Raw genomic sequence first — 17076 nt, forward strand, 5'->3', positions numbered from 1 at the left:
GGAACTCGAGGCCCGGCCAAGCTGCAAGCAAGTTCTACACCTGCCGCCCGAATCCAGTTGCCGCCGCAGCCCACTCCTCACCGTGCCCAGCGCACAACACCTTCTCCATGACCAGCCGCCAGCTCTGGCGATTATAAAGGAAGCACCAGGAACCCAGAGACGCCAGCCGCCTCCGAAGAGTGTCCCGAAACCTGGCGATCGCGCTGCTTTCCCCGCCCACTGGTATTCTTCGAACCTATCAAAACGAACGAGAGCAAGAACAAAAGGAAGTTAAGGAAAGATTAGTACCCCCCCCCCAACCCTCCCAGAAATCAAATCCAAACGGTCTCTCCTTACGCACTAGTCTCCTGCCCAATCAACGAGAGGAGAGGTGAAAGGCAAAGGTTGGTTGGCTGGCAAGGGTAGCAATACTTTTCGTGCCTCAAGGCATTAGGCGAGCGAGCAAGTCTTTTTCAGGGCAGCAGCTGGGTTGGGTGGGTAAGTTTGTTGGGGCTGCGCTTTGGAAACGTAGATGGGGAAGCCTGAGTCGCTCGGTGAACGGAGTCTTTTTTCCCTCTAATGCAAAATGGTCGGCGTTTATTGTGATGGAACGCCCACGGAAAGCAGCCCCAGCATGGCAGCGATGAAAGAGAACTGTCTTTTAGCATAGGTTTTTTTTTAATTCCACCCTTCCTCCCGCGACTTCCAGGCAACATGCCCTCTTTTTATCTTCATAACAAGGAAGGCTGAGGCTGATTCGAGTTCCTTATTCGCACTTCCTAGCTTGTTGTGAATCGGATCACAAGTACTGAGGATACTTCAATAGATCTGCATCCCCTTTCAAAATTTGGACCTCGCCCTATCATAGACCCCCATATCCAGGGCACTGTGCTCTATAACTGCTTCCTGGTTCACGGAGTTTTGTTAAAGTTAAGACAGAATTGGATGGCCGAAGGTGAGCAACGCTAACTGCTTCAAAACAGAGGCTTGAAGGTGTCACAGGACTCCTGTTTTGAAATAGTTAGTGTTGCTCACCTTCAGTCAGTCCCCGCAATAATAATAATAGCCAAAAGTGCTTATAGTCCTAGAACCCAGTTTTCCTTTGGTCACTCTAGTCAGTTTCAGACCTTGGGAGGATGGAACTAGTTGGATTCATTGATCACCTTGGCTACTTTCTTGGGATGGAACGAAATGCACTGAGAAACACTTAAGTAGTTATGGATCTTCATGCATGATGTTTGGAATCTTTCCAGCCCTCATCCCAGCCCTTGCTGTGATGGCTGAAACCTAAGGCTGCTACTACTGGGCTGAGAGGGACTAGAATCATGACTGAATTGCTCTTGGCCAATCATAATATGCTAAACACTATGACATATCAAGGATTTAGGTTTGAAAACGAGACCATAAAAGTCAAGGTTCTGCTCACTCTATGTAAACATCACACTCTTTGTAAGCAAAGGCAAATTCCTGTTTGCTTGGCCATAATTCCAGCTCCTTCCCTGAGTAATGAGGCCAGCACTCAGCTACATGAGATGGTGCAGTCGTCTTTCACAAGACTTATTAATGGCAATCAGTGGGGTCAATAATAACATTTAGTAAATGTAACTGCTATGTAAAACAGGCCAGAAAAAACCCCTATTAGTTTGAAATTTGGTTACTTGGATAGGGTTGCCAAGTCCAATTCAAAAAATATCTGGGGACTTTGGGGGTGGAGCCAGGAGACATTGCGGGTAGAGCCAGAAGCAAAGGGAGTTTGGCCATCACATTTAAAGGGGTAGCGCATCTTTTAAATGCCTCCATTGGAAATAATGATATATAGGGGCACCTTCTTTGTGGTGGTCCAATTCTTTTGAAACTTGGAGGGTGTTTTGAGGAGAGGCACAAGATACTATGCTACAAATGTGCCTCTAACTCAAAAAACAGGGGCCCCCCCAAGCCCAGATACCCTTGGATCAATTCTCCATTATATCCTATGGGAATTGGTCTCCATAGGAAATAATGGAGTGGCCAGCAGATATTTCCCTCCCTCACACCACTTTCTGATGACTCAAACTGGGGATCCCCTGCCCCTACCTGGGGATTGAAAAATTGGAGAGAGGTCACTCAGGAGTATATATAGAAAACAATCAAAGGTTATAGTGACTAAAATTACTAAAATATATATTGACAATAAATATCATGAAGGTGAACATAGAATAATTACAAAGAATTCACACTTTTGTATAGTATGTAGTAATTAAGGTATCCACTTGAAAGGGTTTCCAAGGAATCCCAATACAAATACAATAAAGTAACAACTTGGTGGAATTCACAATCAATCACATGAACAAGACCTGATGAGCAGGAAGTCAACTTGGCACTCCTGCGTCAATTATTCTTCCAGCATGGGATACTTCAAGAAGTTATACAAGCAAGACAATCCAAAATTCAATGTTTAACATTTTTTCAGCATTCCAAAACTGCTCCAAAATCATTGCATACTTACAGCTTTCAAACAAATTCACTATATACAATAATCAGGGACATGAAGTCTCCAAAACAATTTTACAAACCGACTTATGCTCAAAATGGCTCAAGGTCATTTTTGTGCTAATTGCTTATCATCACTATAATAATAAAAATAGTGTATGGTGCCAATCCCGAAAGCAGCAAAACCAGTCCCTCCCTAAGTCAGGGGTTTCTGGATATTTTGCTGACTCTGCAGGTATGCAGGGGGGAAAACATGGCTGCATCAAGAGGGTGGGGGGGGGAAACAGCCTGACAAATGTGGTGCATACTTGAGATGTGAAATGTTGCAAAAGAAAAGAGATGGGAAAATTTTTAGAAAATACTTTGTTACCACTAGGATCACATTTAAGAGTGAAAAAAAATGCACTTCAAATATTTTTATTTTTAGAGAATGATTATAGAAAGTCACATATCATTCTAAAACTTGGGGGAAGAAATACAAAAGTAATATGTAACATACAGAATTTCTCTATGAGAGGTACAGAGTTACTTTTGGGCTCAATAATGGAATTCCATGAACATTCCCAAAATGTTTTGCGATATAATGGCAGATGTTGACTCTATTTCCTTCCTTTGTTCCTCGCTATAAAAGTAAATTCAGAATAACAACCCCCATTATTTGAAAGGGTTTTTCTTTAAAATGCAGAGAACAGCCACATCTGTTTTCCAGGGGAGGGAGGTGGTTTCAGTTGACATGGGTTAGAAGCTTTAAGTGCCTGTGCCACCATGGTTTGTGAGAAATGGCAGCATCCTGGGGATGAAAATTGTTATTCATTGATATTTGGAAGACATGGCATTCACAGGAATGTTTAAACACAGACAGATCATTCCTTTTTGCTAAGGCATCCTGTGATGAAAGAAGTCTTAGTGGAATGGATTGCCAAAGATATTCTGCTCTACTGCAGAACATGCTTACATTTCAAGGCTATTGTTAGCACAGTCACATTGTTGTAAACATAATTTGGACAGGCAGTCCTGCAAAAACTTCAGTGCAAAATTTTGACTCCTGCTATCATAACCATTTCCTCACGTAGTGATCCCAGTCTGAACTGGATCCCCAGATGCCTGCTGAGTAGGGGTTTTTTTTTAAGTGCTAGAAGCTCCATCCACCGAAATCTCAGTGTATCATGTAGTTTCTCTTTCTCTTGCCAAACCTTTGAAAAACGATAGGCTTTTCAAATTAACAAGACAGGCAGACAGCACACTTGCTTAAACGCAGCATACAGATGTTTCTTTTTCAGAACCCATCCCAGCTCTTTAAAGCCAGCAGAAAGGGACTGCACATTGTGCCTTATGGAAGCTACATGTGCAGCATTTCTGTCACTTTCAGGCTTTAAAAACTAGTAGTGGCTAATAGAAGGATAACAATTGCTGAAGAAGTGTCATGAGTGGTAGAGACAAGACAGGCACAGAGAGCACAGGATGTTCAGGCATAGATTAATCCAGTAATCCTCAAAATTCATCCCATACGATGTAAACGAGTATGTATGTATGTATATTATTTCACTTTAGGCTGATGAATCATAGAATCACAGAGTCGGAAGAGGCCATACAGGCCATCTAGTCCAACCCCTTGTTCAATGCAGGATCAACCTAGAGCATCCCAGACAAATGTTTGTCCGGCCGCTGCTTAAAGACTGCCAGTGAGGGGGAGCTCACCACCTCCCTAGGTAGCTGGTTCTACTGTTGAAAAACTTACTGTAAAAAGGTTTTTCCTAATATCCAGCCAGCACCTTGCCATATCAGCTGGATATTAGGAATAAAGGAAGGGAATCTGAGGGTCCAGTCCTAAACAGAGTTATACCCTTATGAGTCTGTTGGAGTCAATGGGCTTAGAAAGGCATAACTTAGCTTAAAATGGCATTGCAAGGCTTAGCTTGCACCCAGCTGATGTACAACTAATTCTTTGTGATTATACCTGTGCTAACACAGTATAGTGAGAATAAAGGTCATCCTTTTTTCTCCTCTTCAAAGCCCACATGTACAAGGATAACTTAACTGTGACATGGCAAAAAAAGTTTCATCTTTTGGTGAACTACTAAAGAAGCAATTCCTTTGAAAAGCAGGGGTAGAAACTTTCAGATAGGCTCCCATAAACTGTCAGATTAAGTATAAATATAAATATGGCAGTACATGAAAGACCTTCAAAGTGCAACAGTAAATTGTATTATGGACAGGACTTTCTTTTAAAGCAGGAATGCTCAGGGGGATATAGCTTAATATTCAAATGAGTTCCTGCTGGGCTTCTATTAAAAAAAAACCCTGTTCAAAAACAATGGTGGTGCCAGGGGGTGTGGTCTAATATGCAAATAAGTTCCTGCTGGGCCTTTTCTATTAAAAAGGCCCTGATTATGTGCATTCAGCTGTTGCATCTTACAGAATTCCAGCTCCATGCTTCAAACATCTACTTTACCCTATTATTTGGTTTTGCTTCAGGAAAACTCCATGTGCAATTGATCTTCAAATAAAACACTTGACAAAAACAATTGCATGTAAAAACTAGTTCAAATATTACATATTAACTAAACCTAAGTGCATGGTGGACTTCAGAGTTCATCAAAGCAAGCCTAAGTATAGATTCAAACACACCTTTCTGAGCAGGAAATTCTGCTTTATTCTTTTGTCCAATCAGGTAAGTAACTAATACTTGTATAAATTACTCCCTTTTCCCTTTTTAATACAATGTACTTACCTTTGATGGATCATACTGGGTTTATTAAAATGATTGTTTTGTTTCATTGTATTTTCCCCCAAGGATACCTGGAGAAAATTCCAGAACAGCCCTGCTAGTGTGTTGTAGCAAAATTAAGCAGAAGTCCAGTAACACCTTAACACTGTCTACACATCTGATAAAATGAGCTCTGACTCACAAAAGCTTATGCTAGAGTATCTTTTTGTTAATCTTTATGGTGCCATTGGACTCCTGTTTAGAACAAACTGTAAGAGTTCTCCTAAGCAATGAGGCATGGAGAAAGAAACAGTCTTGAAAATGGATGATTTCAGTGGTTAGAGAAACAACAGGAAGAGAACACTTGCAAGAACACTTGTGTCACTTACAGCACAATCCTAAGCAAGTCTAGTCAGAATCCTACTGAGGTCTATTAAATGGGGCTTACCCTCATGAAAGTATTCTTAGGATTGCACTGTAAGAAAGGGCAAACAATTTTAAATTCATTAATAAATGTGTTGGTGGCCTTTTGCTTGTTTCTAATTCCTCCCATCTTAAAACACAAACAAGCAGTTCCATTGCTTCTTAGCCATTCAGCCACACAGTGGCCCTAGGTATACAGGGTGGAATATGATGTGTAGGGGCTTTTTATATATACATACAAAGTCTAATACTGTTTAAGACAAGTCTTCAGGTATTTTCAAATGTCCTTGACTAATATGTTGGAGGTTGCTTTTCAAAGCCATCTTTTTTTCAAACTGAAAGCAGTCCTGCATTGTCCTTAGTGGTTCTGTGGGTTCCTTCCCTATTTAGGTGATTTTAAGCATTCCCTTCTTCAATGCTTTGTAGCTGCAGCCTTTGGCCAATGTGGGCCCTGCCCCCACGCCGTGCACATGGGTTGTTCCCCACCACAGTCCTCACTGGAAACAAAGAGCCAGGTAGAGCATCTCCTCCAAACAAGGCAATCCTCACATCTGCTTCAATTGCTCTAGCCAAGCTGGATGCGTAGCTGTCTATAGATTTATGGACATCGGCTTTTACATGGAGAACAGAATTCTTTGCAGTGTCTGAAGAAAGAGAAAAACCATACAGAGAATGTAGAACAAACTATATAGGAGGAATGGATTTAGCTTTTGCAAACAACAAATGATTTTACATTTGTGAAACACACACACATGCACCTATGACTGTGAAGGTTAGGATTCTACATGAAATAATGCGGTCATTCTAAATGGAAATGTGATCCCACCATGAGTACATTAGCTTGACAATGGCAGCTATACATAAAGGATGCAGATCTTAGATGTTAAAACTACTATAGCAACATTAAGATAGCTAGGAATAAATAAGACCCTAAAGGAAAACTATTTTACTTCTATTTAGAAGTAACCTACATGTTACCTTGGGGATATCCCTGATGTGTAGCCTAGTTGAAAAAAATAGCTATGGGTGATATAGATAGGAACCAGGCTGTTCATCCCTTGCTGTACCATTCTCAGTTAAAAATGACTTCCCCTGCGGCTACTTTTAGCCTCAGTAGAGAGAGAGAGAGAGAGAGAGAGAGAGAAAGCAGTCACCCTCTTTCTGATCTTCTCTTGTTAGGGCTAAAAGCAAGCTGAGGGGGGAGGGCTGGTATTATTTAGGAAAATGGTGCATGGGGAAAGAGCCTCCCCCTTCCCTAGTTCTGTGACCCTGATCTATGATTTCTTTCCCCTCCTCAACAGCTGCTTTAAAGGCTAAATTACAAGATGGGGAATCTACAGTCTAATCCTCTAAGCCAGGGGTGTCAAACTCATTTGTTATGAGGGCTCGATCTAACATAAATGAGACCTTGTTGGGCTGGGCTATTTAAGATTAGATAGCAGAGGTATAAACTTTATAAAGGACACAAACACAATTAAAGATTTTTTAAAAACTTAAAATAAAACATGCTTAAAACATTAGCACTCGGTCTTAAATGTGTTTTCTTTCTATTTCTCCCATGCGATCCAGTAAACTGGGCAAAGGAAGCTCTGGCTCTTTCCTTCCTTCCTCAGGGGACCAGAAGGGGAAGGAGCCTCAGCCAATAGAAGGAAGAGAGGCTTGGATCAGTAGCTCTGCAATTGGGAAAGCCTGGCAAAGCAAGCTATCTCTCTTCCCCTTCCTTCCCAAGGGAGGAGCCTCAGCCATGGAGAAAATGGAGATTTATAGCTCCTGAGTTATTGAGCAAGTCTTGCAAAGCAAGCTGTGATGCAAAAGGAAGCAAGAGAGAGGGAGAAGGAAGCAGATGACAGCCAATTGCTCGGGGGCCTGATTTGGCCCCCAGTCTGCATGTTTGACACCCCCGCTCTAAGCAGTTACACCCAGTCTGCATCTTGTCCCTTATAACTCCTTGAACAAAAGGGCCACAGTTTTGTTTTGGGTTTTTTTTTTTTTTTAAAGAAAGTGGGAACAAGAAGCTCATGGCACTAGAGTGATATAACAATAATGCTATAATGATCTAACAATTCCTGATTCTTAAGAAAAAGTTTGAAAAAGCCCTCTGGTGTATATAGGGGGAGGAATGGCAGCCATAGGGCTAAGGCAAGGCAAACAGCACTGATGTAATTGGAACCTGCAAAAATCACACACTTTGCCATCTACGGTATATGGCATCCCAAGGTAGCTTGATAACAATCTTTTTTTTAAAAAAAAGAGAGAGATGGCATCAAATATGATTGCAGCAAACCAGAGGAAAACACAGAACTGGGATGAACAGAGGATAACTTCATGTCGATGCTCTGAATAAACTGCACTGCTGTAAGGGAGCCAAGGTGGAGCACAGCATCCATGAGTAAACAGCCTTACTCTTCCCTTCAACATCATGTGTATCAAGCTGGTTCTGCAGGGCTGTGTTGATCGTTAAATCTTGCACAGAGTTCAATAGTATTTTAAATGCTTAACAGAAGATTAAAACAAGAAGTCTCTTCTATTTGTAACACCTCATTATTAAAAGGCAACCAAAACACACCTTTAAGTTGTTCCACTTCATCTTCAAACGTCACAGAACTCCGCCGCCGGTGGGGATAAATGCAGTGAGGGTGATTAATTCCATCCAAGCTGTAGTCTTCAAGCAGCATAACATCTGTTCCTAAAAAGAGACCAGGGCTTGAAACAATATATTTACGGAAGCTTTCCTATTGGAGGGATGGGCACAAACCTCCATCAGATTTAACTGCCCAAGGGTAGGGTTGCCAAGTCCAATTCAAGAAATATCTGGGGACTTTCGGGGTGGAGCCAGGAGACTTTAGGGGTGGATCCAGGAGACACTGGGGGTGGAGGCATAAGCAAAGTTGTCACAAGCACAATTGAACTCCAAAGGGAGTTCTGGCCATCACATTTAAAGAAACCGCACACCTTTTAAATGCCTTCCCTACATTAGAAATAATGAAGGATAGGGGCACCTTATTTTGGGATTCAGATTTGGACCCCCTGGTCCAATCTTTTTGAAACTTGAGAGCATTTTGAGGAAAGTCATCAGATGCTATGCTGAAAATGTGGTGCCTCTGCCTCAAAAAACAGCCCCTCCAGAGCCCCAGATCAATTCTCCATTATACCCTATGGGAATTGATCTCCATAGAGAATAATGAAGTGCCCAGCAGACATTTCTCTCCCCCCCCCCCGCTCCGTTTCTGACAACTCTGAAGTGGGGGAGGGCCTGCTCCCATCTGGGGATTGGCATCTCTACTCACAAGTTGCTGAATTCCAACTTCTTCAAAGTAACACAGAGCAACCAAAGGTTCACTTTCCTACGCAAACGACTTCTGAAAAGATTGTGCAATGAACGGAGGGTCTGGGCTGCTTTCACAGCCACTGGGAGCAGCTTTAAAGTCACAGACACACCATCCCAAGAGGAAGCCTTTCCAAGTGGAGTCTGAAGCCTCTGGAGGTGGAAAGGCACATGGTGGCTGTGGGGGCAGGGCTTCCCCCCACCAGCCAGCTGACTGGGAATGAGAAGGAGCCTGGGAAAGTGGGAGAACCCCCGCTGGGAACTGGGGATTGGCAAGCCTACCCAAGGGTTTAACTAGGGCTTCTTCTTCTTCTTCTTTTTTTTAAAACAGGAACGGACAGGAACGCCGTTCCGGCTAGCTTGGTGTCAGGGTGTGTGGCCAAATACGCAAATGAGTTCCTGCTGGGCTTTTTGTGCAAAACAATGGTGATTTCAGGGTGTGTGGCCTAATATGCAAATGAGTTCCTGTGGAACTAATACTAAGGCTAAGCACAAAGAGAAACCGCAGGGAAGAAAAGGTAAATAGAAGGGGGTACTTAACTTTTCCCCCTTCCCTCTTATCCTCCTTTCCAAATGCCTCTCCTCTCTGCCTTTAAAAACAAACTATTTTTCTCTTATCCAAGCTCTGAAATTAGAAATATCTTATATGTAGGGGAAAACTTTTGCAGGGATAGCGTTCCCCCTAAGCTGAGTTAGTGTGACCTAGTTCAGTTTTTTAGCCTCCGGCTTACACATTTTTGTTTTAGCTCACAAAGAACGGCCCCAGAGCAAACTAATTTATGCAGTAGCTCACAAAGTAGAATTTTTGCTCACAAGACTCCACAGCTTAGAGGGAGCATTGCTCAGATATGAGTATTTTGATGAGAAGAATAAGCAGACCAACTAATCCTATCCTGCAGATGCCCATTATCATCCATACTGTTAAATGGCAACAATGTTGAATGAACACATTTGTCAGTATAACATGCAGTTCTACTCTTAGGAAGGAACTCAAAAGCTGCAAGGAGCCTGATTCTCTATGTACTTACTGGAAAGTAAGTCTTCCTGTTCACTGAGCTTACACTCATGTAAGTGTGTACAGGAATGCAACCTAACTCTCTGCATGTTAAATTGGATGTAATGATATCCACTGATCCAATGAAATATCCAGGGATATTTATTTGCCTCATTCATACCCTGCCGTTCTCCCAATGGAGATGCAAATAGTTGACATTGTTCTCCTCTCCTCCATTTTCTTCTCACAACAACTCTGTGAGGTGGGTTAGGCTAAGTGTGACTGACCAAAGATCATACCAAAAGGTTCCACGGTAGGTTGGGAATTCAAACATTGTCCTACCATATCCCTAGTCTAAGACTTTAACCACTATACCACACTAGCTAAACAATGAAACTGAAACCTAAAGCTTATGTGCTAGGAAGTTTCTCATTTAGCTCAGTGGCAGTTAAATATGTTCACATGGAAATAAAACTAAGCTAGATTCCAAATTAAATGGAGTCTGTTATATGCCTCAATACTGTAACATCTCCAAAAACTCCTGCATTGAAGGAATTTCTGGCAAAGTGCACCAAGAATAGGGGTGGGGGAATCAACGCACACATTTTAGTGGGACTTGGACATATGTAGATCACTTCATCTACTTATATTATTTCACAAATAAGAGAAATGTTTCTTTAACAAGGTAGGATGGGAGAGAACATAACTCATACCATATCCAGAGAAATTACATTTGGGCTCTAGAGGGCTGTATTCTGCAGGGGGGTGAGATGTGTCTTAGGACAATGACAAAACTGGAAATGCTAATTAAAACTACCTAAAAGAATATAATTTCCATTGACTAAAAGACACACATAGTGGGTGTTCCCTTCCCTGCAATATCTGCAGTGTTCATCAGGTTCCTCACATTCCCACTAAGATTTAAATACTTTGGCACCAAGAGTGTGTCATTAAAACTAACACAACTCTGACAGCCAATGTTCCCTCTAAGCTGCAGAGTCTTCTACTGTGTGAGCTACTGCATAAAGTATTGTGCTCTGGGGTCATCCTTCCTGAGCTAAGACAAGAATGTGTGTGAGCTGGAGGCTAAAAATCTGTGAGCTAGCTCATGCTAACTCAGTTTAGAAGGAACACTGCTGACAGCAAAAGCATTCTCTCCAGTTTCATACAGTTCTTCATAAGAACCTCAAATTCACCTTGAAAAAAACTGAAAACTAAAGGCAGCTTGAAAACTCTAGGCAGGTTGAAAGTTGCTAGCAACACAATAAGAGTTACCTGAATCCTGAGAGCAGCTGAACCCTGTATCTCCAGTACTACTGCTGTGTCCTAAAGGACGCTCACCAGCCATGAGTGCTGTGAGATGCGGGGATAGTCCCAAGTCTGCAAAAGAGTTCCAGTATTAACAATGTATGCATCAGCAAGATGATCTTAACAGAAGCATTGTCACAAACCTTCACTAATGGACCAACATCTGTATCAAAAACAACTGGCAATTAATGAAAGCACCACAAAAATACATTATTATGATGATGCTTATATAATTAGGCTTATATAAGAATTATGATGGCATGAATGCATTCTCCAAAGGAGAAATTCAAGGCAGGGAAATGTTTCTTTTTTACCATATAAAAAGATATGAATGTTTCCCTATATACATCCCCCAAAAAACCCTTTTGGAAATAATCATGTCTGTGCACCTGGATATCTTCATTCATTTATGTTCTTAGATCTATAAAACTATACTATATATGAGGATACCCAAGAGGACTGAAGACACTGGAAATTAATGATACTAGCACCAAATTGTTTTAATTGTTGTTTAATCTGTTCAATGTTTTAATGGTTAAAGTTTAGAATTGTAAATGTTTTTATTGTTGTGAGCCGTCCTGAGCCTGCTTCGGCAGGGAGGGAGAGATATAAATCCAATAAATAAATAAATGATATATATTATTTCTTACCTGTGATCCTATTAGAAATACTAAATAATCTGGATGTCCTCTGTCGTTGAACAAATGATTCTCTGTAGTACCGGTCTCCAAAGCACATTCCCAGCAATTCCTTGCGGACAGTTTTATTCCAGAGTCCATAAATCAGAGGGTGGCAGATAGCACTAGTGAAAGACAACCAGGTTGCTAACGTCTCCAAAGCAGGAGAAATGCTGTTTTTCCCCCAAAGTGCCTCTGATGTAATTACCACCATATAAGGCCCCCATGTGATCACAAAAGCACCAATCACAACTAAGATAGTTATCAAAGCTTTACATTGGTTGGCAGAATAAACCACTCCTTGAAAAGCGTTCCTTCGACTGCCTGAAGAGGAAGTTGAAGTACTAGAGTTTTTTCTCCCATTTCTTTGGGTATCTTCCTCTGCAATGACCACACTCCCACAATGAATCTTCCGTGCCTTAATCCTAGCCACGCGGAATATGAATCCGTAGCAAATCATCATTACTATGAAGGGAAGCAGAGCGCACCAGATCTGCCAAAAGGCAGTGTAACCAGCCTCTTTATGCCATACAGCCACACACATCCATTTGAACTGATCAAACTCTAAGGAAGACCAGCCGAAGAGAGGAGGCAGGCATCCAATGAGAGAATGCAGCCACACGTACACAATGGCAACAACAGCTCTGTTACCCGTAATCTTCATTGGGTAAATCATTGGGTACAGGACAGCATAGTATCTGGAAAAAATACAAATACAAATATAGACATATATAAAGTTATAAATAGTAGATAAATCAGTTTGTCTATGGACTGTCAGTTCTGTCTGGGATTATTTACCTAACTAGTCAGCAAAATGGGTGATTTGCCACACACTTGGGAACTAAAAGATAAGAAATTGCCAAGGTTAAAGGATTATAGTATAACTCTATTAGTACAATATATTTTGTAATTACTCGATATCACACCATCAGTTGTTTAATGCACCGACTCGTGTTCGCACAGGGGATTATTTTTACCTTTTTAATAAGTTTCAGATGGAGCCACTGACATAGCATTAAGGAGGAAGGTGGTCGTGACAATTCATGGCAACGGGAGGTAAAGGAACACTGGCTGAAATGTAATATCACACTTAGCTTGGTTACCATACTAATTTGGTGTCCTCAGTCCAGTGTTATTAACAATGGTTCTTGGTACGTAACATTTTACAATCTTTGCCTATTCTACTGGGTCTCCCTCTGCTCTGCTGTCTTTAAATCCTTGTTTTACACTTGGATGATGTGTTGGGTGTGAGGATTATGTATTGTATGTTTTTGTGTTCTATTTTGTCTTTTGTTGTTTATGTTTTTGTGGTTTTCACTTTGGTGCATAATAAAAGAAATTTTTTTTAAAAAAAATCCTTGTTTTGGAAAGTATAAAAGTATTTCTTGTTGGCTGTCAATAAACTTCTACATTTGTCAAAAAAGGCTATTAAAACATATGGAATCAGATGGTAGGGGGAATGGGGTGGACCAAGCCCATAAATAGAGATGGTCTATTAATGCCATATCAGAAATAAAACAGAAACCTTTCTTCCATGACTCATGAGATATGATGGAATGTGATTGTGTGTGTGTGTAGGAGGGTGCCATCTTACAAAGTACGTACCAGGCCCATAGTCATAATACATATATTTAAAACACGTTTGGCGTGTTATATATAATGCCAATGGAATCTTCTCCAATAAAAAACTCAGCATTACATGTTTGGAGTCCAGTTTAGCCAAGTGATTTGGAGAGGTTTACACTTATTTGTAAGCCAGATTTTCTGCTCTCCTGGCAGTTATAGAAAATAACTAGGATCATAAAGAGTCCATAGATGTATCTTTTCACCCAAACAGCCACAAGGACTACACAACCCACGTTGGTGCAGTAGTCCAGGAACTGCATTTGGGAGGAGACACTAGTACAAACTACCCAGCATATCTGCACAATGGCTATTTAAATTGTTGAGACTGCACTTCAGGCCCATGTGTTTGAGCTGTCTCAAAATACAAGTATAGAATACTTGAAAGAAAGAAGCTGTTGTTGGGTCTTCCAGATACCTAAGGGGACAAAATAAAGGGCTAGGAAAACAGCTTCCATGTTAAAGAGATCTTAATTTTTTCATCTTACGTTGTTAGTAATATGCTATCTATTGGTTGCATGTTATCAGTTTGGTATTTTATTTCCTATGGAGGAAAAAGTCTGCTAGACTATCCTGTACACTGATGACAATCAATACTCCCATGAGTCTCAGCTTCAGAACATGGCCATGTTGTATTATTTGATGCACAGCATGTTTCTGTGCCTCTGAACACTGAATTCTGGGCATTCTGACTTTTTTGCTGCTCATCCACATCACATATAATGTAAGAGTAGCATACCGGTCTATAGCAATGAGCCCAAGAGTGAGCATGCTGGCAGAACTGATCAGCATGTACAGCAGGGCAGAGAAGTTGCACCAAACGACTCCAAAGATCCATTCCCTCCGGATGGAGCTGGTAACAACGAAAGGAAGCACCAGCACAGAAAGAAGGAAGTTTGAGAGGGTCAGGCTGAAAACAAACTTGTTGCTTAGCGTGAGAAGGTAGGATTTCTTGTAGAGGGTCAGTACAATCACTAAGTTTCCTAAACAGATGAAAATAGCAATGATAATAATAGCAATGGACTCTGTAATTCTGCTTGCCCCATCTTCCAGTAGTGTGAGGTTCCTCAAGGCCTTCCCATTACTGAGTGAGGAGTTGATGCTCATTGTCAGAGCATAGGGTGGTGGAGTCGCCAGCACATGCTGGACACCTGTGAAGAAGGAAAGCATTTAAAAGTTAAGCAAAAATATCTACTCTGCACCGATTTCTGATGTGTACTATATATACTGAGTAAGTTGAAGAATGTTGCATGTGCATAGTGGAGATACTGCATTGGCTCACAAAGAGCTTCCCCCATTCCATAGAAACCCCTGCATATGTGCAGCTTTGCTTATGCACTAAAATCTTTCAGGGCATAGAAGCATGCCTATATGCTACATCTCTTCAGTGTTCCCTCTAAGCTGAGTTAGTGTGAGCTAGCTCACAGGTTTCTTAGCCTCTGGCTCACATATTTTTGTCTTAGCTCTGAAAAAATGGCCCCAGAGCAAACTAACATGCAGCAGCTCACTACTTTAATGCCAGTAGCTCAGGAAGTAGAATTTTTGCTCACAAGACTCCACAGCTTAGAGAGAGTATTGCTCTCCATTGAGCAAAAGCTGAAGCCTTCCTCCAATGAAATAGCTGTTTAATTTGGAGGAAGGTTTATTAACCTGGAGAAAGTTCTTTCAGCCTGCTACGTACCATTGTGTTATATATAATATTTATGGATGGAGCCCTGGCGGGCTCTGTCTGTGGCATGCTAGCAACGAGAGGGGAAATGTGTACATCTTTAGTGCAATTCTAACCAGAGGTACACCTTCCATTGACTAGCTCCCTGTTTCTAGGTGCTCCTGGCTTGCCCCCGGCCGCCTTTGCGTCCGATCCGCTGGTTACAGAGCTCCCGGGACCTGCGTTCGGCCAAATCCGGCTCTTCTCTTCTCTTCCAGCTCAGCTTTTCTCTGCCGAGGCCACCCATAGAGGCGTGGAGAAGGGCGGCGGTCTGCGCCGCGCGTCTTCTGCTCGCCGCTTCCACCCTTGGTGCCACCCTCGCTCGGCTTGCCAGCCCCAGCGTTGCAGGGGAACAAAGCAGCTGCCGACGAGAGGCTCCCAAACGATCGAGGCCAGCGGAGCCCGCCCAGGGCAGCAGCATTTCCTCACCGGAGGCTCAGACGCGCCCCCCTCCCTTACACAAAAGGAACTCCATTGCACCCTTCGTCGTGTGCTCAACTCCAGAAAGATTCCCGGGCTTCTCCCCCGGGTGAGGGGAGCTACACTCACCGTCAGGGGAAGCTACTTTCTCCTTGCGCTGCTGCCTCCGTCCCTGGGGTGGGGTGGCGATTTCACGTTACCTCGCCCCAGACCCCCCACAGTCGCCGCCAGCAGAGTCCCAGAAAAGCTGCTCGGCCCCCCTCCTCCCCCTTCCATCCCCCCATCGACTATTTCACATCCCTCCGCCGTCGTCGTCTCCTCCTCCTTACGAGACCCCCCCCCCCGCCTCTTTCACTCCTCCCCTTCCTCCTCCTCCCCCATCCTTTCCCCTCCTCTACTCCTTTGTCCTTCCCCAGTTTGCCTCCCTTTTCATATTTCCCTCTCCCTACCCATTCAGGGCTGGGCTAGAAAAAACTTTTTTTAAAAAGCGGATCGACTGAGGTGCACTTGCCTAGGCAGTAGCGTACGTCGCCATTAGTGCTGAATAGTTTATACCAGGGGTGTCAAAAATGCGGCCTGGGGGCCGAATCAGGTCCCCGGAGGGCTCCTATCAGGCCCCCAAGCAACTGGCTGTCATCTGCTCCCTTCTCCCTCTCTCTTGCTTCCTTCTGCATCACAGTTTGCTCAATTGACAGGAGCTACAGAGCAAAGCCTCTCTTTCTTCTACTTAGCCTTCCCAAGCCTCCCGCCCTGGCGGGAGAATACTGGATTTTCAGCCTCTTTTCCCGCTTTCCATAACTCTGGAAGCGGGGGGAGGAGGGGGGAATGGCGCCAAGGAGCATTTGCGTCGTCCGGGGAGGAGGTGCTGAGCCTGGCAAGGGAAATCTTGAGAAGGGAGGCTGGCTCGCCAGCGAGCGGGTGGAGGTGGCTGCCGAACGCAGGCGGGTCTTGACGGACTCCAATGCCCGATGCTTCTCCTCCTCCCTTCCCTTCCCACCCAGCCCCGTTGCAGCAGCCGTTCTTCCTTTTCGCAAGCTGCTTCCCGCGCCCAGTCAGCTGGCTGGGGGGGGGGGGGAGGAGAGAAGCCCCGCCTGCAAAGGACCATGTGCCTTTGCACCTCCGGAGGCTTGATTGCAAGGCTCCACTTTGGGATGGTGTGACTGCTGCTGTAAAGAAGCTGGCAGCAACTCGTGAGTAGAAAGGCCAGTCCCTCGCTTCAGTTGCCAGAAAGGGGGGGGGGAGGGAGGAGGAGAGGGAAACGTCTTCATTATTCCCTATGTGGAGATCAATTCTCATAGGGTATAATGGGGAATTAATCTGGAGGTTTTGGGGGCTCTGGGGGAGCTGTTTTTTGAGGTAGAGGCACCAAATTTTCAATATAGTATCTAGTGCCTCTCCCCAAAGTACCCTCCAAGTTTCAAAACGATTGGACCAGGGGGTCCA

At 43.2% G+C, this 17076-nt stretch overlaps 2 protein-coding genes across 3 annotated transcripts in view; both read right to left on the bottom strand.

Annotated features, from left to right (window-relative positions):
- Positions 1-283, bottom strand: part of TTF2 (transcription termination factor 2) — a 38901-nt gene extending 38618 nt beyond the window's left edge. Inside the window, exon 1 of one of the 2 annotated variants that reach the window (XM_060234608.1) lies at positions 82-283. In XM_060234608.1, the coding sequence (XP_060090591.1) occupies positions 82-109 (28 nt within the window). In that variant the 5' untranslated portion in view covers positions 110-283. The remainder of the gene's footprint in view (positions 1-81) is intronic. The other variant, XM_060234609.1, reaches the window with a different exon arrangement.
- Positions 284-5077: 4794 nt separating this feature from the next.
- Positions 5078-15919, bottom strand: GPR161 (G protein-coupled receptor 161). Its single transcript, XM_060234611.1, has 6 exons — positions 15763-15919; positions 14245-14656; positions 11856-12580; positions 11173-11277; positions 8145-8264; positions 5078-6222 (listed from the first exon to the last, which is right to left on the bottom strand). The coding sequence occupies exons 2-6, from the start codon at positions 14610-14612 to the stop codon at positions 5975-5977; spliced, it is 1566 nt and encodes a 521-aa protein (XP_060090594.1). The 5' UTR covers positions 14613-14656; positions 15763-15919; the 3' UTR covers positions 5078-5974.
- Between the last annotated feature and the right edge of the window lie 1157 nt (positions 15920-17076).

Source organism: Heteronotia binoei, chromosome 3, assembly GCF_032191835.1.
Source record: "Heteronotia binoei isolate CCM8104 ecotype False Entrance Well chromosome 3, APGP_CSIRO_Hbin_v1, whole genome shotgun sequence".
Lineage (NCBI taxonomy): Eukaryota > Metazoa > Chordata > Lepidosauria > Squamata > Gekkonidae > Heteronotia > Heteronotia binoei.

Excerpts from the sequence above, each read along its gene's own strand:
- GPR161 (XM_060234611.1), bottom strand. The coding sequence starts at position 14,612 with ATGAGCATCAACTCCTCACTCAGTAATGGGAAGGCCTTGAGGAACCTC. Across the intron at positions 12,581-14,244 it reads GGGCTCATTGCTATAGACCG|ATACTATGCTGTCCTGTACC; the intron begins GTATGCTACTCT and ends TATTTTTTCCAG. Across the intron at positions 8,265-11,172 it reads CAGCTGCTCTCAGGATTCAG|GAACAGATGTTATGCTGCTT; the intron begins GTAACTCTTATT and ends GTCTCTTTTTAG.